The sequence below is a fragment of the Saccostrea cucullata genome, unplaced genomic scaffold (assembly GCF_032062105.1).
Source record: "Saccostrea cucullata isolate Sc308-1 unplaced genomic scaffold, CSIRO_AGI_Scuc_v1 ctg84, whole genome shotgun sequence".
Classification (NCBI taxonomy): Eukaryota; Metazoa; Mollusca; class Bivalvia; order Ostreida; family Ostreidae; genus Saccostrea; species Saccostrea cuccullata.
The window spans coordinates 73104-101027 of record NW_026938747.1 but is presented as its reverse complement, the minus strand read 5'-3'; the positions used below and the strand labels follow the sequence as shown (position 1 = coordinate 101027).

General features: G+C 33.3%; 1 protein-coding gene across 2 annotated transcripts in view; it reads right to left on the bottom strand.

Annotated features, from left to right (window-relative positions):
- LOC134251155 (dystrobrevin beta-like) overlaps window positions 1–27924 on the bottom strand; it is a 59261-nt gene that overhangs the window by 29560 nt on the left and 1777 nt on the right. Inside the window, exons 2-10 of one of the 2 annotated variants that reach the window (XM_062733521.1) lie at window positions 17771–17875; window positions 17414–17494; window positions 16566–16779; window positions 15753–15838; window positions 8346–8497; window positions 5584–5692; window positions 5011–5177; window positions 3568–3698; window positions 2212–2247 (exon numbers count right to left, since the gene is read on the bottom strand). In XM_062733521.1, the coding sequence (XP_062589505.1) occupies window positions 2212–2247; window positions 3568–3698; window positions 5011–5177; window positions 5584–5692; window positions 8346–8497; window positions 15753–15838; window positions 16566–16779; window positions 17414–17494; window positions 17771–17875 (1081 nt within the window). The remainder of the gene's footprint in view (window positions 1–2211; window positions 2248–3567; window positions 3699–5010; window positions 5178–5583; window positions 5693–8345; window positions 8498–15752; window positions 15839–16565; window positions 16780–17413; window positions 17495–17770; window positions 17876–27924) is intronic. The other variant, XM_062733522.1, reaches the window with a different exon arrangement.

Here is a 27924-nt window from a genome sequence, read left to right as displayed (position 1 = left end):
CTCCCGCACCTACCCCCTCGTCGCTTTGCGACTCAGCCACCAGCCTTCGGCTGCTGGACAACTAATACATGAACAGGGCTAGTAGAAATTCAAAATGGTTAGCCCTGCTGACAACTATGGTTTAAAAGTTAGTGTCGATCCCTGAAGGTGCAACCAAATAAAACATCAATACTAATACATTGTAACAGTTTTTTTTTATTATTTCATTAAAAAAAGAAATTGCAATTATTTGTCATGCTACTATGCAAATTAATTGTTGAAAAAAGAAATATAATAGAGAATCAAATTAATCTTTATAACTTTATATCAAATTTATTTAAATTAAAAATAATAAACTGCCCCACCACAGCATGATACTCCCGTCAAATATTGTTCATTCAATTAATATAAACAATTTAGAGTGTGAAGATATCATGGCAACCTTTAAAAGGATTTCCATAATTTTTTTTAAAAATTCCTTTTGATATTTGTTTAATATCTCCTGTGGTGTAAGCATTAATTATGACAAATAATCATCAAATGGTTGCATTATAGCTTGACAAATGCCCCTCCCCCCCAAACACACACATATATGCATAAATCTTTCATGTGGGACACAATGCTCTGAAATTTGTCACTTGATAAATTTTTTTTCTACATATTGTAAATATATCAATTTAACTAATTAGTATTAAAAACTTAATCTATAACAAATTGATTTTAGAAATAGAAGGCTGGCCATCAAATAACGTGATGCTATTTAAACTGACCAGCAGTTCTTCTGTCTAATTCCCAAAGGACCTATCAGAGATAACAGCTAACAGAAATGATAGAGACAGCTAGCTTTCTTACATTGAACTCATTAATTAATCTTTGACTGGATGCATGTCCACTGATTAATGCCAAGGGATACAATTTTCTGTTATCAAAATTCTCCTTGGTGATAATTATACCCTTGGGAGAGGTAGATTATCTCTTATAAAATAACATTTGATATGGATTGCTGTAAAGTATATAATGAAAAAATATTATTTTCTTAATTTAACATTTTTTTAAACTGGGATACAAAAACACCCTTATATTTTTTGGATTGTGTAATTCATTAGCAAAAGACAGGTTTCTTTTTAAAATTTCACTTAAATCAAAGGTCACTGTGACCTTAAAATAGGTTGTGACACACCTTCTACCCAAGATGCATAAATTGTCCAAGTTTGATGATTGTCAGTCTAATAGTTTTCTAGTTATGGGCCAAACAAAACCATAAAATAAAAAAGAAAAAACACCTGTAAAATGCAGAAAAATCATCCAATCATGATGAAAATATCAGGTGCACACCTTCATATGGTGAATAATAAGTGTACAAATTTTCAGACAAATCCATCCAATAGTTTCTGAGAAACGGTCCGGACAATATCTTGTCTACAGACAGATGGACAGACGGACATGCTGATTCCAATATACCCCCCTAAACTTCGTTTGCGGGGGTATAAAAAAGACAAGAAAGGTCAAAGAAATGTAAGATATTTAGAACTAATAAAAATCTTAACAGGTCTGAAATTTGGTTGTCACATCACAAACGTCAAGTGATTGCTCCGTGAATCCTATGACCGCATAATAAAATCATTGTAAATTTTCAAATTTTTAGTAAATGGACCTGACATTTTACATACTAATAAACAAAAGATAGGAATTTAATTAGACATAGGTCACACGTCACAATAGATTTTTTGTAAATCAATGTGTTCGCGAACTTTTCTAACAGTCCTTGTATATTTCTTTTTTACAGATGCATCTCAACCTTTTATCAATACCACAGTAATGATTTGATTAATCAGAGGAATACTCCAGAGATAATGGAGAAACGAAGCCAGGCGGTAATTTCCACTCTGTGTTGATACATGCAGCATCAGAAGAAGTTCTCAGGAGTTACTTGCCTTGTACAGGAGGCTGAATTAACCTCAATACAAAAACACATTGCTTTAACACACTCAAGGAAGAAATTTATCTTTGGTTAGGGATGGGTGTCTTAAAATTTCAGAATTCAAATCCCATGTTAGGCTGCCGTATAGAATATCACTTGGTGTCATTTATGTTTGCATTAAATATTCAGTACTAATTTAACTATCATGCATGTTGTAAGCTACATAAGATCCATATAGACTCCCCAGATACACAGACAACATGACTTTAGCTGATATTGTGGTTAGACTCGGTACAACAACAGAAACCTACTTCAATAAAGACATGACTTCTTCAAAAGGCAGATTTCTGAAAGTAAAATGTGGTTAGATAAAGCTAGTGCTTAAAGCACAAAAAAAGCAAACAGACTAAACGACCTGTAAAATTAAAAAAAACAAGATGTGTTTGTGAAACACTATGCGCCCGGCGTCAACAAAGTTCGATAAAGCTATTTTTAGTATATAGGTCACAGTCAAGGTCACAAGGTCATTGACCTTGGTGTTGTTTGTAAGAACTTAATTAGTGGGGTATGCATACTAAATATGAAGTCCCTATCTCCTATGGTTCAAAACTTATGGCAAAAAGTGGAAAGCTATTTTTAGTATAAAGGTCACATTCAAGGTCACATGGTCATTGACCTTGGTGTTGTTTGAAAGAACTTTATTAGTGGAGTATGCATACTAAATATGAAGTCCCTATCTCTTATGGTTCAAAAGTTATGGCAAAAAGTGGAAAAGCTATTTTTAGCATATAGGTCACAGTCAGGGTCACAAGGTCATTGACCTTGATGTCATTTGAAGGAACTTTATTAGTGGAGTATGCATACCAAATATGAAGTCTCTACCTCTTATGGTTGAAAAGTTATAACAAACAGTTGAAAAACCTATTTTTAGCATATAGGTCACAGTCAAGGTCACAAGGTCATTGACCTTGATGTGATTTGAAAGAACTTTATTAGAGGAGTATGCATACTAATTATGAAGTCTCTATCTCTTATGGTTCAAAAGTTATGACAAACAGTTGAAAAACCTATTTTTAGCATATAGGTCACAGTCAAGGTCACAAGGTCATTGACCTTGATGTCATTTGAAAGAACTTTATTAGAGGAGTATGCATACCAAATATGAAGTCTCTATCTCTTACGGTTCAAAAGTTTTGGCCAAGGTTAAAGTTGACAACAGACAAACAGACAAACAGATAAACAGACAAACAGACAAACAGATAAACAGATAAACAGACAAACAGACAGGACAAAAACAATATGCGCCCCGAAAAAATTCGGGCGCATAAAAAAACTACAATACAATATGGTATCGTAAAAAAAAAAAAGACTATGAAGTTCAACTTAGTTAAAATAGCCTGTGGAAATTAATGAACCGAGAAATTATTGAGAAAGAAATCAATCTTTTAGACAGTCTACATAACTGTGATAAATAAATCTAAATTTGAAGAATTTTATTGAAAATTAGAGGGTATTAAGCAGTTTGCAAATATGTTTGTATTCTACATATAAAACCGAAATATAAAGGTGCAACTAGCTGGAAAAACATAGAATGAAGAATCAGAATGAAAGTCTAGATAAATAATTGATAAAAAAAAAATCAAGATAAAAACATCTTAGTAACTAACATGATGTATGAAAGGTCGACGGTTTTTTCTGGAGTCTCAGGGAATTGTGGGAGCTTCGATTGCATTGACTTGTTTGGCACACATTTAAACGTCTTCTTCAGATTATGTCCTATCTGCTTGGCTGGAGATTTCTGTACAAAAAATATAGTAATTTCAAAACAAGGAGTTTAAAAATAGAAAAAACAAGCTAATTCAGAGAATTGTGTCATTTATGTTTGCATCCCCTAAATTTGTAGAATTATTAAATGTATACATGTATATTGAAGCAAATAAAATACATGTATGTCAATATGCATATAAAGATTTGATTGCTTATTCCTTATTATGTGTATAGAAGATTCTTTTTATATGGAATATTTATCACACTGTAATGATGATTTTATAACCTCATAAATTTTTCATTTCACATGCTGAATACTATCATTTAGTAAAAAAAAAAAAAAAAAATATTTAAAGAAAAAAAAAGAAAGGATCGGCCGAGATTCGATCCCGGGACCTCTCACATATGAAGCGAGAGACATAACCACCAGACCACGCAATCGCTTTACATGCCGTTAAGTATATGCAGAACTGAAGTCACATACATGTATATATTCATGCTCGATATTGTCAAAATTTTACACAATCCATGGTGTTTGATTTATTTAGCCTTTGTTAAACAGTTCTAATAGATGTAATAAGAAATAAAGTCCTGTTTTATACAGCAATAACTCTCCTCATGCCCCTGCGCTAAAAATAGCGACATGTAATACTATAAATACTAATAAAAAAACGGGGCGGGGCACTTAAGAGGGGCGAGAGACGTCCTAGGGAGTTTTGGTATAAAATTACATTGCATAAGCTCAAAATCTTCTTGAAATATAAAATGATAGTGTTACACACAGACAGAATGTATAAATTTACGACCTGGAACTTTGACCTTTTGACCTCAAAATCAATAGGGGTCTTCATTAGGCCACAGGGAGTTGTTATGTAAAATTTCATTGCAATAGCTCAAATGGTTCTAGAGATATCGTGTGGAAACGAAAGTGTTTTAACAGACAGAATTTGCTTATTTATGACCTTGACCTTTGACCTTTTGACCTCAAAATCAATAGGGGTCTTCTTTAGTCCATAGGGAGTTGCTATGCTAAATTTCATTGCAAAAGCTCAAAGGGTTCTGGAGATATCGTGTGGAAAAAAGCGTTACAGAATTTCAAAACGGACGGACGGACGGACGGACGGACAAACCCAAATTAATATCCCCCACTTTTCAAGCGGGGGACAATAAAAGTCATACTAAGGAAACATATCACTGTTATTTCAATAAAATATCATACAAAATCGATCCTTAAAAATTTTTAAAAATTATATAACTTATACTATTTCAAAAATAGATTGTAAATTAGGTTCCAAGAAATTTCAATATTCCTTTTCTGTATTTGAAACCTGCAGAATTCTTACGTAAGCAGTGAATTCCTTCATTTGATGGTCGTTGGAATGGTTACCAGCTGTTCGCCCCCTCCAGAAGCAGTCTTGGCACAGTTGAAAATTACAGCACCTCTGACATTTGTAGCGGAAACCCATGAAGGATTCGCGATGGCAACCCTCACACTGCACCGGATGGAACACTAAATTCAAACATTTAATATACATAGTCACAGTATAAAACTAAAAGAACTATTGTAAATCACTTAATTTTTGCAAAACTTCATAATTAAATATGCTATTTATATGGGAGGCAAAAAATTTCAGCAAATTAAAATCATTAACTGCTACGCTTAAGCATAAATTAGACTAATACATGTATATGCGATAATGAAATTTTTGCAAGTAGTCTAGCATAATTACTTGAAAATAAAGTTGTAGTGAATATGTGAATTACAGGATTACTTTGTAAAAATTGTAGGAAACAGTACAGAGTTACAATCACTGCTGTGAAAAAGTGACAGATTACCTCGTTAAAAAATATTGTTTAAAAGAAATAAACTATCTTTGATCTTTGATAACTGTCTAGAAATGACCTTCATTACTAACCATTTTCAACCTGTGGCATCTTGATAAGGATTGGAAGCCACATTAAACATTGTGGTCCTGGGTCTGCCATCATCACATTCAGAAAATCATTCACATTCACTGGGGTATTCTGTCAAGTAAACATTACACTGAATCATGACAAAGAAATATTGTAGTCTCCAGATTCAAAATTACCCGGTAACTAGAACCTGTGTGTCAGGAAAAGTATATGAATTAATTGTGACTGATAAAATTTCTAAAACCTTGAGAAAATGTACAAACATTCCATAATGCCATTCAGAGAATATCTTTATGACGGGAAATGATATATTACTAAAATATGACAATTATGGTCAGGAGTAACTTTGATGCCAAGTAAAATATATCCCTATAATTATATATGAAAGTATTAATGAGCAGTTATGCAAGTTAAATTTGTACCTTTATTCAGAAAACACTTTACTACCATAAATATTACGTAAAGTTAATAGCTGACCAAACTCTGATAGCAGGGTTTAAAGCCCATCTGTTTGTTCATCACTGATCGTCCTAACCCCTCACTTTGATCTGGAATGCATGTACTAACAACTCAGGATAAAAAGATAAGGCTACCTTAATTATTCATGGTAGTTTGATGCCAGCACTTTTATCCACAAATAAAACACTAATCAATTCCAGTAACAAGATAGTTACATTTCAAAAAAAACATTTCACTTGAATGAATAGATCCCAAGGTCCTTCAATCCTTATCAAAGATTTAAATCTGTTTTTAGGCTGAATCTGAACTCAGAGTGAGTTTTATCATTTTATGCATGAGCATCAACCCATTGTCAGTTCTATTATATTCTGACTCCATACTCTTTGTAAGTTCTATTACTTCTGAATCTTAACTCAGTAAAAGTTCTTTGACATTCTGAACTGAAAGTCAATGTCAGATCTTATGCATTCCGAGCCTAAATTTGTTATGATTTTTTTTACATTCTGAGTATTAACTCATTAAGAATTCTTTTACAATCTGATTGTTCAAAAAAATTAATCCAAAGTAAAACTATATCCTACCCCATTGGAGGCCACACTTCTACACTTTGTCAAACTTTACTCAAGTTTTTTTTTTCTCACCAAATCGTTCTTGAGAATGATTTTTTTTTAAAGACAACGACTGTATTTTTGTTATTTTTTTTATCATCTCTCATTTAAAGAAAAGAAAAATGAATTTCCCTAATTCAAGAATACTCTGTGCCAGTTTTAGTTGAAACTGGCCCAGTGGTTCAGGAGAAGATGTCATAGTGGAAAGATTATGACAACTACACTGACTATGACAAAGCTCAAAAATTTTAATCAGAAAAGCTTACTTGAGCCCACCTAAGTTAGTTATTAACGACATTGATCAGATCCAACACTTTTTATAAACAAATTAAAATAGATGCTAACATCACTAAGAACTGAAACCCCCCATGTCTCACTTCTCTGCATCTAACAATGTAGGAGTTATTCACCCTGATTTTTTACTCTTAGAAAATTGTCCAATCAATACTAGATACATAAAGATCACAGTTAATCTGCTGACGACCAGCAAAACCATTACAAAATCAATGTCCAGTGCATGTGGGAGAGTTACCATGGTACAAGGTCAAGTGATTTCACTTCCCATTATCACCTCCTTCCTCCTCGGTCAACAAACATGGACGTAGCTGTATCTTATGACAAACAATATGCTTTCAGAAAGTAAATATGTACCAATACACATTCTACAAGCATTTAAAAGCTCATAAGATGGGCCGTTTATAGAACCTAATGAGTTCCTAATGTTCCTCAGGGCTTAATTTGGTCAAATAACAGGAGGTTCCTCATGTAATTTGATGAAATTACCTAGACCTAGCAAATAAAAAATAATGAAGAGGTATATTAATTACAAATACTTTGAAGACATGCAAGGTTCTTTAGGTATGATTAAGCAGGAACCCAATACTTTCTGGAGTAGTAAAACAGAACCAGGCTCATGGCACCACAACCCTCACCTGATTAACTTAGTCCCTTCTGTTTTTCACTAGTCTTCCGTATTGCAATACTAATTGTGGCCCCACACTGCCCCATATGGCCATGATTTAAATAGTTTAGCCATACTATCTTAGAATACTTCCACATAAGTTCCAGATTTTCTGGTCCAATGGTTCTTGAAAAGAGGAAGATGATTTTTACAATTTTTTTCTATATACACTGTATTTCATTTTAAAACTTGGATTCCCTATTATGGGCTTGTCGTACCTCCAGGGCTCATGATTTGAACAATTTAGAACCTACACTACCTCAGAAAGCTTTAATTATTAGATTTAACTTTTCTGGCTCTTTGGTTTTCAAGAAGGTTTTATAATGACCCCACCTTATTTTTGTGTCTTTTCTTGATTATCTTTCCTTATAGAGGGGGTTTGGCCCATCATTTTAACAATTTAAAGTCCCCTTCACCTATGAATGCCTTAATTGTACCAACTTTGATTAAAGTTGGCTCCATGGTTCTTGAGCAGAAATTGAAAAGGAGAAAAGTTTACAGATGGACAGCTAGACAGCCAAACGGAAGGATGACCGACAAGAGGTGGTCAAAAACACTCATTTCAGTCATTTGAACTTTCAACTCAGGTGAGTAAAAATACTTTAAAATGTGTTTCAAAGTATGAAAACTACATTTATATGTTCCTTATTTGGTACTTCACCCCAGTATATTTGAACAAGCAAGGTCGAATCATTCCCTTAAGGTTAACAGTAATTCTATTAGAAACCATGTTTACTTTGTCAAAACAGCTTCTGGGGGCTGTCTCATTATATCCAAAGGAAGGTCCCTCAAAAACAGCTGCTGGGAGGGCCAGCAGGGCCTGGAGATAGTCCTCAAACCTCACCCACACCATGTTACCGCTGGAGTCAGAAATCTGGGTGAAGATATCTGAAAATATCATACAGTTTATCATTCAAAAATCAAACAGCTTGATATACTGTAGATTACTAAATTTTCACAAGATAGTCATTGATTCTTTAATAGCAGGACAAAATTTTCACAAAATTGTGGTCATTGCTCTGTAAAATCTAAATGTCTTGAATACTTTTATACGCATGAATGAAATATTTGCGAGCACGCTGTCTCACTTAATCATGAGAAAATAAAGTTCTCGAGAATAAAAAGTGCTTTACAGTATGTTTAGAAGTTTAGGGGTAAAATTGCAATAAAACTTTGATAACTTCTGATTCGACAATGCTTTTGTGATTCATTTAGCATTAGATCCCCAACAAAATTGGAAAGACAGAATTTTGGTTGTGAAACCAAAACAATAGTGACCACAGGGAACAGTTTCTGTTTCATCTTTTTGCACTCAGATATTGACAGGAATTCTGTGGAGGGATTTCACATCACAGAAATATACATAACTCCATTTATCAATACTCAGTGTCATACTTGAGGTTAAGAAACAAAACAGTAAAGAATCGCGAGTGTTATCTGCTAATAAAAGATTACTCTCACGTCTATGTCTTCCAGCTGAGCCAACAACTCTATACATGTATTGAAAAAGTTGTTCTTGAACATAAAAATGCTGTACTTACTAGATAAAGAATACTTTAAGGAACCTTTTATGAATCAAAAGATGGGTTTGTCAAAAGTCAAGATTGAAAAACCTTGGGTTATCAACTAGTGGTCACACCGGCCAAAATTTAGTACCGGGTAATTGATTACTAGTACTTGATTCGAGAAAACAAAGAATACTGACTCTTTATCTTATATCTGTCAAAAATAAAATGTTAATTCTAGGGATGTCAAAATATTTATTTTCCTTAGTCGAACATTCGATTCCATTATTCGAACAATAGTCGACTATTCGAAACATTTTCGTAAATATATGTAAAAAGTGACACCAAATGCCTATACAGTGTATTACACACTGATATTCAGAGGAACCTAAAGTAGGAATAAGATGTTGAAATGAAATGGATTTACACCAGCAATTAATTCTCCAAAATGTATGAATTCTCGTAATATCACATTCATAAATTGGTCTGTACATTCTTTCGTTCTGGTACGCTTAGAAAATTGTCAGGACGGTGTTTTTACAGCTTATTAAAAATCAATTGGAAAAGGGGAGGGGTAAACACACACTATCCACATGCCAGGGGATATTATACACTTATCCACTGGTTGTGAGTGGGATAGCTCTTTTATCAAACCCGCGACAGGGAACTATTCCCCGAGGGCTTGCCTGAGGGGAATAGTCCCTGTCAAGGGTTTGACAAAAGAGCTATTCCACTCACAAACAGTGGATAAGCGTTTTATTATACTGCTGTATAATATTATTTCTGAGGTTTGAATTTTTTTTGGAGTAAGATAATACTGCAAGAATTTTGAAATCCTGATGACGTCACAATGCTACTGAAGTCATCATGACATCATCAGTCAATAGCTTTATCGCTGGAAATCAAAATTGGAGGCAAACATTGCATGAAAAATTTCCGAGGGTGGATAGCAAAAACTACACCCTGGGGTATAGTTTGCTATGTGTGACCTATAAAAGTTAGCTATTTTACCTTCTGAACTTTATATAGAAAACATTTTAACAGAAGTATAATAATGTTAAATACTGCTTGTTCAATTATTGATTAGCCCGGCTATCAAAATGTCTTTAATATGTAAGATTATTGTTTTAAGAGGCAGTCCACCGAAAAACCAGGCAGTATTGTATTAATAGGCGGCACATCGAATGTGATGAATTTTTGGTATTTTATTAAAAACGATATCAATGTAGTCCAAAAGGAATAATGTAACTGAAGATTTGTTTGAAAATTGCTTATTTAGTAAAATATCCTTTTGTTTTGTGTTTTTGAATTCCCCTATATAAACCATTGAAAGTAGGTAAGAAACAAAGAGCTGTAATTTCTAATACAATTTTAACAGGACTATAATTCACACTTAAATAAATCTAGAAATATTTCATCTTTTTGTTTAAAAAATAAAATCATTGGGAAAAACACTTTTAATAGAAGTTTTCTGGCAAAATATATAGACGTTTTAATGAAAATTTGCGATGCAAGAGTTATCTCCCGTGGCATCGGTAAATCTGCTAAACACATTTTCATCGGAATCCCAGTGAAATATTTAGAATAGATACACTAAAGAAATTTATTAAACAAAAAATAAATAATTTATTTTCAAAATATAATTCATTTTCGCCTCAAAACAGAATATTTAGATTAAAGTTGGCTAGAATATTCAGTTTAAATCCACGTTTCCATTGATGTATCAGTGACGTCATAATCTTGCGTCACAATGAAATAGTTACAAGTTTTCCAGAGAAGTTCGTAAATTCTTTGCGTAAAGTGTAAAGAAAAATATTTTTTTTTAAATGATTTCTCTTTTTCTGTTTAATTACTCTTCAGAGTGCATTATACTGAATGTTAAATAATATTTTAATATCAAAATGTATTTTACACTGTACAAGGGCGGCGTCTCAGCAAGATGACGTTTTGATAAGTAATTTTATACATGTCTGAGAACTAATTTTTTAAAATTGATTTACCAGGATATGCGTTCAAATAATTAATGAAGTGGTTATAATGAACATTTCTTATAAAATTGGGAATCAATGATGAATGTTTTAGATTTACGCAACATTTAATTCAACAAAGTTGGTACAAGATGTAAAAACTAAAACATTTATCTATGCAATCAAATCAAAATAAACAATCTACAGTACGATTAAAAATGAAAAAAAAATGAAAAATAAGTTACGAAATATATTTATTGAGTTAAATTCACTGTTGAACTCCCGACTATAATTTGGCTCTATAACGGAAGGTGGTTTACTAAAACATTTGTTTTTTTTTTGTGTGTTTTTTTTTTTATTTATCATATTCGGTGATTGAAACAATCACACGCTTATATTTAATATGGAGTATAAACCTGTGACTTTGTTGACCAATACTAAAATGTTTTCACGTTCATGAAACCATTTTTTAAAAATAATGATGCAATGACCCCGGCCCGCACCCCCCTTCCGCTTGCGATTTATCGGCTCTTGAATAATTATACTATACATGAAAGAACTTATTTTCTTATTTGTATAAAATCAAATTTTGTAAAAGAGGAAAAGGCTTCACAGATGACAGGTAAGAAAAAACTTGGATAAGTACACATAAAAATATTTCTTGCATTTCGGCAATTTTAATTTCGCTACTGATATATAGAATTTACTCTTTAATTCCTGAGCCAAATAAAAAAGAAATTTTACTTGAAAATAAGATGAAAAATGAAGCTAGAAAGTTGTCTGCTCTGGTTGTTGCATAATGCATACACAAATACTTTTCTTTTTAAAAATACCTAGTATCTATTAAGAAATCAATCAGATCAGATGTTTTACATGTAATCTTCATGTAAGTAAAAGTCTTTTGTAATTTAAATAATACATACATTTGAACCTATGGTTACCCTCATTTAAAAACAGTAAACTGAAAAGAAATAACAGACAAGCATTTTTTTCTGATAAATTAACATGAAGAGCCAAATTTAGGAATTTTTTCTAAATTTACGGTAAAAACCGATCCCGATTGAAATAAAACCGATCCCGATCGAAAATAATGCAAAATTAAAAAAATTATCAAACGAAAGGCAACTGCCACCTATATAATATGTTAAAAAATAAATCAAGTAATTTCTTAATAATATTACAACAAAAGAGCCAAATTTGACATTACTATTTTAGTATTTTCTTCTTTATACAATTCTGGTCGGGATCGGTTTCATTTGTGAAAACTATAAAAAATAAGTAAATTTGACTCCTTTTATTTCTTTCAAAATACCTTTTCCCAATGATTTTATTGAATGACCTAAAAGTTTGTACTTTGTGTTCATAAAATCATAAGTAAACAAATATGTCCTTGTATTGTATTGGGTTTTATAACGTAATCAAAATTGGATACGAATTTTAACATTTACCTGCTAAACGCAAATTTGGACCAGATAATTTTTTCTAAAGAAGTATAAATTGAAGTCTTATTCATTCATAAAATAAAAGATAAAAGTCTATTCTATAAATAGTAATCATCGGCACATCCACTTCTGGAGTATCTGTTACATATAAAACAAAATAAAAACGTAGTATTTTTTTTACCCTCATGTTGACCTTTTTGCACTTAAAATTAAGCATTTACCAAAACTAAGACTAGAGGGGCACTATAAAATTTTTTGATGTTGTCATGTGTAAACACTTGCTTTAATAAGTCTACATGCAAAAAATAATTAAAATCCATGACATGCGATGTGCCACCCATTGCCTGGTTTTTCGGTGGACAGCCTCTTAATAATTATCAAAGTTTCAAAACTTCACGGCGCTGGTGAGTCCCTATATAGCATTTGAACATTCTTAGAGGTAATAAATTTATTATAGTTGGTACACGTTCAATTTATAATTTTCAAAGTCCAGTATAGCACTGCATAATTTACCACAATAACAAAAAAGGTCAGTAATTGAGAAATAATTATCGCGAAATGTAATTACTGTACTTTATTTATATACTGTGACTGTGTTTAAGCCATTATTCCTCTGAGGGCAGATACTATAATGGTTTGAGGAACGCATTATCAATTTTGAGTTGAGAATTTCTTTATCACCTGCATTTATTAAATATTCGAATTTTGTTTCATTATTCGATCATCGGTCCATTCGACTGATATAGTCGACTATTCTTTGACATCCCTAATTAATTTTAAGAAATGTTCAAATTCTAAGGGCAATAACTTTTGACAACAAGAGCCCCATGGGCCAAATGCTTACCTGAGTAACTTTGGCCCTGTTGCATTTCACCAGATTTCCCTCCAGTGGTTCTTGAGAAGAATTTAAAAAGATATTTTCTATATGTCAAAGGTGGTGAAAAATCAAGTCTCAACCTGGATTCGAACTCAGAGCCTCAGGGGTACAATGCCAGCGCTCTAACCACTGAGCTATTGAGACCCGATATATTGACTGACTTTCACCCACAAGTGAATCCGGTGATATATATAAAGTATATCCGTTTTTTTTTTTCGCGTGTTGGAAATTTTGCAAAAAAGGGGTAGATTTGTACATTTTTTATTTTACGTAAGTTATTTTTTACGATTGAAGATTTTTTCTTAAAATGGTAATGTATTTATGTCACATTATAGCTGATATAATTTCTGTGTGTTTTATATTTTGCGAACTGAAAATGGTCGCAGAAAAAGCATTAAATAGATCATCGCGAAAATAACCGGATATACAGTATATATTTCAATGTAAAACTTGAATTCCCTTTTGTGGCCCCATCCTAACCCCAGGGGCCAAGATTTGAACAATTTAAAATCTACACTTTTCAAGGATGCTTCCACATCATAAATTTCATCTTTTCTGGCCCAGTGGTTCTTGAAAATATTTTTAATGACCCATCCATTTCTATCCTTTCTTGATTATCTCCTCTTGTAAGGGGGAGGGGGTCTATCATTTTAAAAATTTAAACTCCCATTTAACTAAGGATGCTTTGTAGTAACTTTGGTTAGTATTGGCCGCGGTTCGTGAGAGGAAGGGGAAAGGACAAAAGGTGATCAGAGAAGCTTATTTGAAATGTCAGCTCAGGCGAGCTAAATAAAGATGGGTTATTTACTTGAATTCATCTTATTATGTGGTAAAAGAATTATTTAAAGAATTGTTTATTTTGGACTATTCATTATTTTAGACTATTTTTAGTTGGCCTTTAATTTTTGATTTAACGAGGCCCGATCTAGTTGAAAATTACGAAAACGGAATGATAAAAAATTTTAATTCTTCGAAATATACTTGTATGTTTTATGCTTAGAAAAATTAGAACGAAATTTTGTTACCTTGCCTTTATTGTAGTGAAATGGGGGCACTGTCAAGATATGGACCATTTTTCGTGTTTTTATACACAATTACATACTAAAACTCTTCAATAAACAAAGAAATTTACAAATAAAAAAAAAATACATGATGAAATTCTTTGTTTTTTCACATATATTATGCAATTTTCATTCTTCTTATAAAAAATGAAAAGAAAATGGGAGGTAGCCTTTATTGCAGTGAAAAGGGGGCATGTCAAAACACAAAATTTGGATTTATTCTATCCAACTACGTATTTTGTAGGTCGCAATGGGTTTACATAACACCAACACACGATTGCAATACTGTATTAGTTTCTAAAAAATAAATAATTCTTATATTATGAAATAATTTTCTCGCCATGCTTTATTTTTCTCTTAACACGCGACATTGTTTTACGTTGAAAAAAAGGGGTAGAGGGAGGAGGAGGGGGGGGGGGGTAAAGGCGACAAATTGCGATTTTTACTAATATCATGTAATATATAGAAAAATAAAATATTTCGGGGGTTTAATTTAAATGATTTATAGACTTATTTTATTTTTAAAAAAACTGAAGATAATCCATGCATATTTAAGTCCGCAATAAAAAGAGTGTGTATAAACACTTCAACATGTTCGAAGAGAAAGACTAAAATCGTTTACTTTTAGTTGCAGTGTTTGTTTTTTTTTAACTCACAAATTGAAATAAAACAGGATAAAATTAATGAATCTGTACCAAAAAATTGATCCCTCAAAAATAACTAGGTTCCAAAGTTGTTTATTAATTAATTCAAATATTAAAAAAAATAATAGAAATGCCAACTCTCAATGCATAGTCTATAAAGCTACCAGGTAAGCAAGATCGGCGAAACATTTTAGCGCAATTTGACGTCATTAATTGTGACGTTATTGTGTTCAATTGTGACGGCAGTCAAGGGTATTGTGACGTGCCTGAGTCGACGCTGCGTTAAAACGTATGCGCAGATCAAGTAGATCGGGCCTCGTTAAGACAGAACTGTCCATAACGTTTTTGGTAAATATGCACGATCATGATATCCTATAGATACTTATTTCAATCAGAAATCCTAGTGCTTCAACTCAATAATATTTTATACAGACTTTCAATTTTTTGCCTTAGTTTCAAATTTTAAATATTGATTTAAAAGTGCCACATCTGTCTTTAAACACTGGCTGTCATTACCCATTGTGTAATGATGGATTAATTGTCAGGAGGGCTGCTGTGGGAATGGTGGGTCTATGTTTCACGTCTCTGGAAATAAATTAGTTTTCCCGACGGAATATGGATTTCAAATTAAGTTCAGCAGTACTTACACCTAAGCTTGTCCATCATTTTCCCAGAACACATGTGGGAGAGGGCGACCTTGAGGGAAAAAACACTCATTCTTCCATAACCTTCTCTAGAAATAAAACCAGAAAAGCATGTTATTGGTAAAGGCCTTAAATAGTGAAAATCAACACTTCTAGTCACATTCAAGTGCTTTGTTAAATTATACAAAAACTTAAGCTGCTTTAAAAACATAAATCTGGTAATTTTTCTGAAAAATACAGCATCTGAAATCAGTAAAGGGCATACAGTTACTTTTAAATAACTTCAGATGTGTTTGCATGATCCCATGTTGTCACCCCACCCTACTCCCAGAGGGTCATAATTTGGAAACTGCCTACAAGGATGATTTTATAATAATATGATCAATCATGGCTTTGCTGATCGTAAGATGAATATTTTAAAAATTTATCTATTACCTACATATTCCTATGTAAAACTTAGATCAACAGCTAGTTGTGGCCCCTGCCTACTCCCATAAACCAAATCTGAATCTATACAATATGTAATGAAGATTTCACTTTTAAGTTTCATCTTTTCTGGCCCAGTGGTTCTTATCCCTATCTGAGAAAGGGCAAGGCATTTCCTGTTTAAAAAAATATTCTATTCTTCCAAGGATGCTCTGTGGAAAGTTTTGGTTATAATTAATCCATTGGTTCTTGAGTAGAATTTGAAAATGTGAACAATCAACTGAAAATACATGAAAAAGACAGAGAAATGGATGCCAGACACTTCTCAATCAAAAAAGCTCACTTGCGCCTTTGTCTCAGGTGAGCTAAAATGAAAACATATGCACTGACCTATCATAGGCTGATATGACCCAATGTAACAACATGTTAACACACTGGTCAGCATTGACTTGTTGAGTGGAAGGAAGACGTTTGTTTAGATTACAGAACAGACTCGATATGATGGCTTCTACACGAGATGAGTTCAATTCCGAGTCAGGCTCAAGTGAGTTCAGACCATTCTCCCGGAACGACTCAATGATATTCCAGATGTCCACTAGGGATACTGAAAATAGAACAGAAATCTGGGTCAATAAAAGTTCTAATCTGTTAAAGTAATCATACAGGTGAAAACTTCAGCTTAATTCATTAATTAGTACAGAGTATTAATTAATTATAGTACAAATCTACGTTACCTTGGGACTTTCATTATAAGGCTCGACATTCTTAACACTATTTAATCAGCATCTCTCAAATATTGATCTACATTCTCAATGGTTGCTAGTTCAATAATTATTACATAGCACATATGAGTAGAATGAATTGGAAGTTTGGAATTATTTTGCATTATCTTAAAGTCTAGAAAAAGAGAATTTGTATTGTTCATTTCTTTCTGCATGTTTCCCTTTACAGAAATAAGCATATTTCAATGACATTTATTTTACTTTTCACTGTTTTTTCCCCTGTAGCAGTAAACAGTTCCTCATGTCGAAGCACTTGCACTGGAAAAAACATTAGGATCCTGCATAGCAGGTGTAAATTTTGATAGTCATTAGATACTTTCCAATATGTGGGTTGATTGGAGAATTCAGTCAGGCCTCCAATATTTCATTTTTCAAAGTACAGAGTCCCTAAACTGCCCAAAGTCTAACTAAAATACGCTTTTTTAGCATTTATTTCTTTATTTATTATACACTTACAATTTGTCTTCTTCTGTATAAATCTCAGCTTACAAGCTGTCCTATAGGTGGCAAATCGGATGACATCAAAATTCTGGGCCCCTGTCAATTTAATACAGCATGAAAGTCATCTTCATGAACTCAGTTTTCATTTTTTTTTAAAGGCTGATTTTAAAACATCAATCATTCATAATCTTTAAATTTTTGATTTTTTCCATGTTCAATACAAAAAATTGAAGAAAAAACTTTGATTTTTGAAATTTACATCATGACTTACAAGTTACAGGGACAGTATGATCAGTATGATCCTGATCACATTTCTGATCTAAACAAGTGAGAAGAAATTTTGAATTTCTGCGATTTTAATGGTTGACTTACTCATTTCGGTGAGGAGGGATTTGGAGTCCCGGACTGACTTGCTGGTTGGGCTAATGTCTTCAAGCATCTGGCTCTCATTCTCAATGTTCTTCCCATGAACATAACCTGATAAATCAGAAAAATTCAATGTTTCATACTAAATTCTGGAAAATTTGATTTAATGGTAAAAGAAAACACAATGCTAACTTTTTTTTTTGTTTTTTACATGAATGTTATCTACTTTATTGAAAACCCCAAGGAATATTATTGATGTTTTATGCAAAAAGCATAAAATGAAACTAGAATGCCTTATGAACACATATATTTCAATATCATTTGTTTAATGAACATGCCAAGCAAAACTTCATTCAATAAATGGATAGGAACTGTCAGCACATTCTGTCTCTTGGATCAAGTATTTTAAGCAAAATAGTTTTAAAAAGTAGTTTCAGACAACAGAAAACCAAGAAAATTCAAAAAATGAAATCCCTTGAGACTAAATGTCAAATATATTTTTAAAGACCTCTGCATTTCTAAAAATGCCATATCATCATCTGCTGACTACATACTTAGTCATCAGGTAACTGAAGCATTACATACATTTCTACAGAATTCTTAATTGTAAAAAAAATCCTAGATATCAATTAAAAAGTAACTTACAAGTCCATGCTACGTTAAAACATTTCCACATTTCTGATCGGATCACAAACCAGCGAGATGAAAATAGGTGTTCTAACATACTGACCCTCTAAATATCTTACAAGATCAGAGGTTCTAATGAAAAACTAGAGACTGGCCATACAGTGAACAGGGAACCTGATTCTGCTACCGAGGGATGACTCATGTGTGAGTGTGACAAGATTCTACCTTGATCAGGGGTTCCTTGAATTCAGCCATGACAGCGGGAATTCCTATTTAATGCCGTCAAGTAGCATTGTAGCCAAAAAAACAAAATTAATCTTTGCACTCCAACTTCTTATATGGTTTTTATATTGAATTTAAAATAGGATGAGGAATTCTAGTAAGTGACATGGAAATCAATGGGGATTAGTTTAACACTTTTTTTAACTACAAATTCAATTGATTTTATTTTTGCTCACATCAATGCTGGTTGTCAATTCAACAAATCAAATTAACATTATTGGAAAAGCGGAAATATCCTGCCAAAGTCATCATAAAAAAGAAACTAATTTTATTTTTAATACATAACAAAACAGCAAGGGCTTTACCACTTTTCCTACATGAATCAACATTTACATGCAGAACTGTAAGGGAAAGTAAACGGAATGTAAAGAGACGTAAATTGCAGCTTTTACTTAAAGGCCACTTTTTTCATGAATGTACATCATAAAATAAACTGTCATCTTGTGACAGAAATATGCCACATATTGATTATCGCCAAGGAGTATCTCCATATAATGAAGATATCTGATTGGTCACGGTGGTTTAAACAATGCCAGACAATTTCCCAGTCCTTGTCACAGCTGATCGACTCGAGGCCCCGCATACCACGAATCAATAGCCCCACACAGCTCTACGTTACACAAAAATATTGATGCTGTCACGGTTCAACACCACCGAAGATATCACGGACGTATCAAGTGATAGATACCGTAACATTGATCAAACGGTGTTTGTTAGGCATTTAATTCTGATTGACAGGAATGTATTAAAGAAACAAGGATCTGTAAAGGATAAAACATCTCCGTACTTATACCAGTCACTTTCATCTAGGCATTGTTTTCACCTCTTAAATTGGTACTACATGAAAAATTACGGGGAATGAGTGCCTCGATGTAGCCAACATTTTCGTTGTAGGATGAAGATAAGTGAGCCAAAAGCACTAAAGATCAGAAGAAGAAAAGGCAGCATGTGAATAACTCTCACCAAGTGTCTGTATTTAAAATGGTACCCAACAGTTATCCCCCATCATAATAAATAAAGCAACGTAACGATAGTGGGGTCAAGGTCACACGGAAAAGATCAGATTATAAATTTTAAAAGCTAGGTATGCAATAAACCTTCAGCTTATTTATAGTGAAAGCCAAATAAGGAAGCTTGAAGCTAGGTCACAAAAAGGTCATGGTTATTGAATTCTGGCAAAATTAGAATGCTTTCAAAATGAGCATTTTTTAAATAGATATTTCAGATAAATACCTAGGAAAGCTAAATGGAAATGAAGATGCTTAGTTCAAAGTAATTTTGCTGGCAAAATTCAGTTTTTATGTGCATGATGTGATGACAAAAAATGCAAATCAAAGTGTAAATTTGTTTGATTGTTTAATGTCCCTTGAAGAATTTTTCCACCGCTTGCTGGTGGAGGATTGCAAGTTTAGACCTATACTCAGCAGTTATGGCCCTATAGCCATGAGAAAACTTTTTAGTGCCAGCATGCCTCATCAATAATACCTGGGTACTTTATAGTATCCATGTGCCTCCAAAATACTAATGGATTGGTATGCACACATTTCCTCACTACTACTGTGTAGTATCTATATGCCTCTTCAATACCACTGGAAAGTATCCAAAGATGTCCTCAATACAAGATAGTATCCACACACCTCCTCAATACTACTGGAAAATATCCACACACTTCCTAGGTACCTCTGGAAAGTATTAACATGCCTCCTCAACACTAATAGATAGAATCCACATATCTTAAATACCAATGGATAGTATCAAGTAATCAACACATCTCCTCAATACCCCTTTACACTGAAACGTGGCTGAAAAATTGCTGACTCGGCATTAAACAATATACAATCAATCAATCTTCAATACTTTTTAACAATATCAACACACCTGAACACCACTGGAAAGTATCCACACACCTTCTGATACAAGTACCACACATCTCATTATACTATCCAGTAATAATGAGATGTATCCTCAAAATCATTTATAATAGATAGTATTCATACCCTTCCTAAATACAATAGGATAGTATCCACACATCTAAATACACCTGGATAGTATCCACATGCATCCTTAATACTATTATATAACACAACCCTCCTCAATACTACTAGATAGCATCCACACATCTCAATACTACTGGATAGTATCCACACACCTCAATAGTTCTAGATAGCAACCATATACCATACATGTTAACTCTCCCGATTTAGGCGGGAGTCTACCGCTTTTTAACTCCATCTCCCGCCTACCGATTTAATTCAGAAATCTACCGCTTTTCTTCAAAAGCTGAAAAGTATTTTTGGTTCGCTTTATCCATTTTTGGAAAATTCTCATAAAATCTTGCTAGATATCGCGTGATTTGCCTCAGAATCATACAAACGCTTTTTTGAATTTTTTAAATTTCAAAAAATGATTATAACGACACCTAACATAAGACTACCAGTGATTACATTGGTTACGATAAATTAATCAACATCCCTGCCATATAATCGTAAGGAGATACAGCTTTTGAAAATTAGATGAAAACATTTGACATCATCTTTAAAAGCACAGAAGCTCACAACTTTATCAATAAAGTCAATAGAAATCACTCGATTAAACAAGCCATGTGGCACATCTTTACTTTCGTTTTCGATCATCGCGGGAAATCTGATTTACATAACGAAAGATACGAATTTGTTTTAGATCTCGCTTAAACCATGCCATCATTTGTTTTTGTTTAAAAACTGAAACGTGAACAAGAATTATTGCCTAGGTTATTTAGCAAAGATCACTCTTCAAAAGGCTAAGTTTTAAAGCAGCCATATCCAACAAAATGATGAGCATGAAAAATATTTGACACACCTGTACAATTCATGTCAAACAAGGTGTTTCTGTCTCTTTTTGCTGTTGATATTTAAGATGAATTAGTGCAGGTACCTGATTTCATTTAAAGCTAATAATATACATGTATATTACATGAAAGATATCGATAATCAAAGCGTTAAACAACACGAGCGCAATGCTTCCGCTTTTGAGGTCTGAATCTCCCTCTTTTTCATCACAATAGGTTAACATGTATGCATATACCTTCTAGCATCCCCACTTCAACTGAAAAGTAACACTCCTCCTCAGTACTTCTGCATAGTATCCACTCATCTCCCCAATATAATTAGATAGTATCCACAAACTCAGTAACAATTAAGGAGTTTGTACATTATCCAAAAATTCCATAATTTTATTGACCAGGCTTTTTAAAACATGGCTTTGTGTAGTGTGAGTAAACACCATTAATGATACATAATAACTCACCATGAGAATGGAAGTGCACCCTCTTCACTCCCCGCATGTTAAACGCTGTCCTGCTGTGACATATTGACACAGTCCAACGCAAAAGAAAAGTCGAAATGCAACTAACATGTTTTTTAAAGACAGGCCAATTCTCCCAACAGTTCAAAACAAAACATAGACAATGAAATAATCAATTGGTAGAGATAGTGTAGCGATAGAACCTCACAAGTTTGCTAATAAAAATTATCACCTTTTCTCTATAGAAACCATTTGGATGGCTCTCCCAGACACTGTAACAATTACATTTCTATAGACGTAATAATGCATGACCAAGGATCATTATGAACAAAGCCACTTAATAACAAACATCCCCCACACAAAATAGCCCTAATGTAAGATATAATCTTCTGTTTTAATACATGTTTCTCTTTTATATGAATTAAAATTCTGTTTATAAAGATTAAATTTAAGTACCAGTATTTAACTTTTGAAAATTTTAAACGATTTTCTCAAATTATCTTCTGAATCATTTTAATATCTATGTAACAGGAAAGGAGAAAGTATGGCCAGACTGGGAATCAAACCCGCTACATCTGCATCACTGATAAAGTGCTCTACCGACTGTGCCACCCAGCCTCAAACCATTATATTCCTCCCTCCCATAATTGTCTTTGTCCTCGTAACACACCTCAAGTTCTTATTTGCCCTTTGCAGGACTTTCATCTGCAAGTCCAGGGGTGATCAATTCAATGGCACCATTTTTGTTATAGGAAAGGAGAAAATAAACAGCTGGACTCGGAATTGTACCCAAGACCCCTGGACCACTAGTCAGGTGCTCTACTGACTGAGCCACCCAGGCCAATATTCACTGCCTTAACCATTACACTATCATCTGTCTGAAAGAAAAGGGACAGGACTCAATTTTGTGTGAAAATAACCACATCTTACTTAGCTGCCTCTACCTTTTACAGATATTGCCAATGAGCAGTTGACCAGACAATCTTTTTTTAACATTGGGGCTTTCTGTATTACATTTGCATTCAGAATGTTTCAGGCCAAACTAACAAGCTTTGATAATCCTTGCTAGATTAGGATTTTACAGAAGATAAATTATAATAGAACAGAGTTCTTTCTTGTTCTGAGTATGGTGTCATGTACAAAGCTTTGCTTCCCCTGGGAATGAAATGTTTAATAAATTCATCATTTACATGAATAATTAACGAACTTGATAGTCTACTTCTTGTTACAAATATTGCTGGCATACAGCATTTCATTAAACAGTTGGAATGTTTGAAGGTCAATGTTAATTGACAGAAAGATTTTCTTGTATCAGGAAATGTGTCTTCAATTTCATGCTTAACAAGATGTGTTTGTAAACCACTCATGGCCCTGTATGGCAATTCAAGGCCAAGGTTAAAGTTTTTTTAAATTTTAAATGTCACAAGGAATACCCAGGAGAAATATAACAGCACTAGTACCAACTAGTGTTGGCAACGAGTACCCGGTGCAAACTCATAGTAAATACGTTTGAAATAATTTTTTGTTATTTGTAAATGTAGTTTCCCTAAAAAACAAATTAATGTTTAATTGATGACCCAAAGGGGTATTTGTCACAAGGAATTACCTCATTTAGACTCGTGTTAGTAAGAGGAACACAATTTAACAAGATGCCGCCATATATAAACATCTAAAGCATGGAAATATTGTTAAAGAACGGCTGACTTCTGTCAGAAAATGTGAATGGTTATACGGTAAATGTTTTTGAAAAATAATTCGATAACCAGTGACTAGCATGAAATTCAACAAAAAGTAACCAGTAATTGGTAAATGTTACAGGGTATGTTAATTCTCCTCGAGGTGTTGATAAAATTATTTCCTTATTCCCCGTTTCAAGTGACATTTAAAATCAAAATTCTTCAAAGATATTGTGTTTTTGGAAAATATATGTAACATTTAATATTTATTTCTATCAACAAAATCAATGTATCAAAAACAAATCCGATTTGCCAACACTAGTACCAACCATTCAGGAAATATGGTTAAGGTAAATGTTTTTCAAAAATAGATCATACTCCAAGGTCCATGACATGAGGTAAAAAAAACCCAACAAAATCAATGTATCAAAAACAAATCTAGTCAAAGCAAATGCATAATTCAAATACAAAAACCCAAGAAGCAACTATTCAAAAGGATTTAAAGGTTGATTTATTTTTTCACAGATGAAGGTCAAAGGTCAAGGTCATGAGGTAACAAAAAATCATTGGTAGAAAAATGGAAGACACGTGATAAATGAAAGTCTAGCACCCACTTCTCTTTCATATTTTATGAAATATATACAAGTCCTTACATCCTTACACCCACATTTCAAAAGTCATAGACAAGTTTAAAAGTTTCATCCAACAAATTAACAGGCCAACAGATAGAAAAATCAAAAATATCCCAATGAATCTTAAAATTTAATTAAAGGGACATAAAATAATTACATGTAGAAATTCTTTGCAAGTCACAACCAGTCACAAGAACACATTTTTGAAAATTTACTGCTAGTAACCAACACTTAACAATCATACATGAGACATAGGTTATGTCTGTGGCCTTGTCCAAGTGAACTTGCTTTTTAGAAGAAAGTCATATTATAGATAAAACAAGAATCTAATGATTTTAATACCTTACCAAAATGTCAGTTTGGTTAACAATTTTTATCAAATTCAACTAAACTTTTGATTCTGGCTTTTGTAAAATTACTCTCTACCAATAATAAGCCAGCTCTATGTAAAATGTATGCACATGGAAGCATGCAATGTCTCTTTATTTAAACTTTCAAGTTTCCTGCATGGCACATGTTTACAGCCTCTACTGAGTCTCCTCTATAGTCATTTAGTAAGGAGTCGATCCTTACATCGCAGGTTCGAATCCCACTGTGGGATGTGGAGACCGGTCTTTTGGATGAGACCGTATAAAACCGAGGTCCCATGTTGCAGTAGTTGTTGGCATGAAAAATATCCAGAAATGCAGAATATAGGACAAAATTTGCAGCTCTCCACTATGGCCATTCCATATGAGTGAAAAACTCTCGAAAGAAATTAAACAACATAAAATCAATCAATCATTGAACTTTCAACTATAATATACGGAGAGATCGAGAAAGCAATAGAGAGAAACATAGACAAGGTAATCCCCCCACCCCATATATATATGCATAATTGCTGGTTGCATACATGCCTGTTTAATAATACATTACTCATTCACTGAGGAATGTAACATAGGACACTGTATTGTTCTCTATCAAAGTATGCAAGTGTCAATAATGTTACTGAAAAAAATTGTTATGATCAATATTTCACTGAATTAGTGCCCAATACTGAAGAACAATGAATAGAAATCCCGACTCTTGAAAAGTAGAGAAAAGCAGAGTATTTCATACAGATTAATGCACATATCATACATGTAAACAAATGTCATACATGCTTCTCTATGAACCAGAAGGACAAATTTACACCTAAACCCTATATATTCTCACCTTTTTCATGCAATTCCTGATTTATATTCTGAATAACAGAAGCAAACTTTGCTTGATTATATGCCAGAAGCTCCATGCTTGATGTCAAATTTTCATCTACAAGGGAAAATTTGCAGAAATCCTCTTCATTTTCAGTTTTCCAATCTCCCTTTTTATGCTGCCAATATGGCCACACATTATCCAATAATCCCCCAGAACATTTACCCTCCACAGAAACACAGAGACAGTAAAATTACAAGAAATGCCATCATTTAATCGACAAATGCACTGCAATTAACAGCACTCTCAATGATCAACGGGGAAAAATGTTCACACCAATAGTTTATCTTAGAGTTATCCCCCTTGCCCAGGAAAAATTACACAACATGTAGTGATTCAGTGAAGCAGTCTGGGAAAACTCCTGACAGCGGCAAGCATGTCTTAATTGTTCCGATACATCTTGATGGAGGTAAACAAGTGATTACGGGACCGACGATCAACTTCCTACAGAGGGAGTTAGTGGGATATTGATCTGGGGGTGCTGAGGAGAATGGCCTACCCACAGGTATGTAAACTATCCAGCTGAAGAGTGCATTGTACATAATTTATTCAAGAATTGACACTGTTTCTGCAAGGGGAAGTGAATTATTGAGTAACTTAAATGGGTTAAATTTCTGTTTTATGAGAATGGCAAGCACAGATGACTGATTATATTGATTCTCAAAAACAAGAGAAAGTCAGTGGAGAGAATCTGGAGATCAATATCTAACAAATAATCCATCATTATCTTCATCATTTCGTGCCAAACTCACATGACAGAGTAAAACTAACACAAGGGATGCTACTGTGGTTACCAAAATCAAATAGTACAGTATGTAACTGATCATTTTTATCAATAATTTAACAGAATAAAAAATAAATAATTTGAAGCTCGAGGGACATCCTGTAGTACAAATAAATTGTACTGATTTTTAAAAACTTTTTAGCTTCCCCTGTATACATTTGAATCCTGTTGTGATGTCATCCTATCTAAAGGGGGGTCATATTTAGAACAAACAATCAATTTTATTAATGTCCATGTCAAGAAGATTGAGACTTTTACCTATAGAATACATGTCATATAAAAACTTTGTTGCCTGATTTGTTATTTTCACTAGATTCACACGTAATTTTAACAATTTTTTTATGCCTTCAAGATAAAAGTATAACCTCATATGTGGGAAAAAAATTGCTTGTGACATTTGATTTGAATATAATATCAATAAAGTGATTCATTTACGTCTATTAAAAAATTCAATTTCCAGTTTGAAAGAAAATAACGAAAACAAAAACAGCAATCCACCAAAACAGAAAATCAATATAAAGACAATTTCCTCCCATTATATTTTTTCCCAACATGCAAACACTGTGTGAGAACTAAATCATTTTAAAGCAAGGAAACAAAATTTCAAATATTGACCTTCACCTGATTGGGGCCTGTCTTCCACAGATCTATTTTCCCTACTTCCTCCCGTAGTGTGTTCACTATTGGTAGTATCATTGACTTTTGCCTGTGTCCACTCTTCACTATTGGTATTATCACTGACTTTTGTCTGTGTCCACTCTTCACTATTGGTTTTATATTGGACTTTAGTCTGTGCCCATCTTTCAATGCAGCCTCTGTCTGTCTGCTGGTCAGTTTCTCCCAGGGACATATTAGGACTTGTGTCCTTCCCTGTACATATCTCATCCACTGGAACATCCTCTAATCCCCGGTCCTGGCTAGCCACGCAGCACAGACAGCAAGACTTGGTCTTCTTATTTGTGTTCTCTTTACTCAGTCTCTGGTACCTTGATTTCCTCACTCTAGGAACGACATTTTTCTGAGGTTGGGGTAGGTATTTGTTCGATACACTGTCTTTATCCTGTAGTGTCTCATTTTTCTCCGACTTTAACAATTCCTCTGAGACTTCCTCATCCATTTCACATCACTATGACAATAGTTTGTGTATATATCCAGCAATATTATCCTTCTGACATTTAGGCATTATCAATTTATTTATTTTTATGTCATTGCAATCCTTTTTAGTTTCTCTTCCCAAAGTTTCATCTAGCCATTGCAATGCTTTACCTTGAACAATTAGTCTCAGGTATCACTGCATCTTAGACATTAAATCATTTTCGCACATTTCTGTGATTATACAAGAGTTTAATTCTGCTCTTCATTTCTTTCAGTAGATTCCAGTAGCTGGTTATTAACATTAATAGCAGTTGCGCATCAATTATTAAGAAGCCAAATAATTATCTTGCTGTTTTCTAAATGTAAATAACTTTTAATTGATTGGTAAAAGCAAGCAGCGGAGGAGAGACTTTGTAATAACAGTTAATCCATCTTACACAATATGCTTCATTGAACAGATACTTCCTTGCTTAATTCTCCTATAATCCACTGTAAAACACAAGTCCACAGACTCCAAGCATTAGAAAAACAATGTCACACCCATTTCAC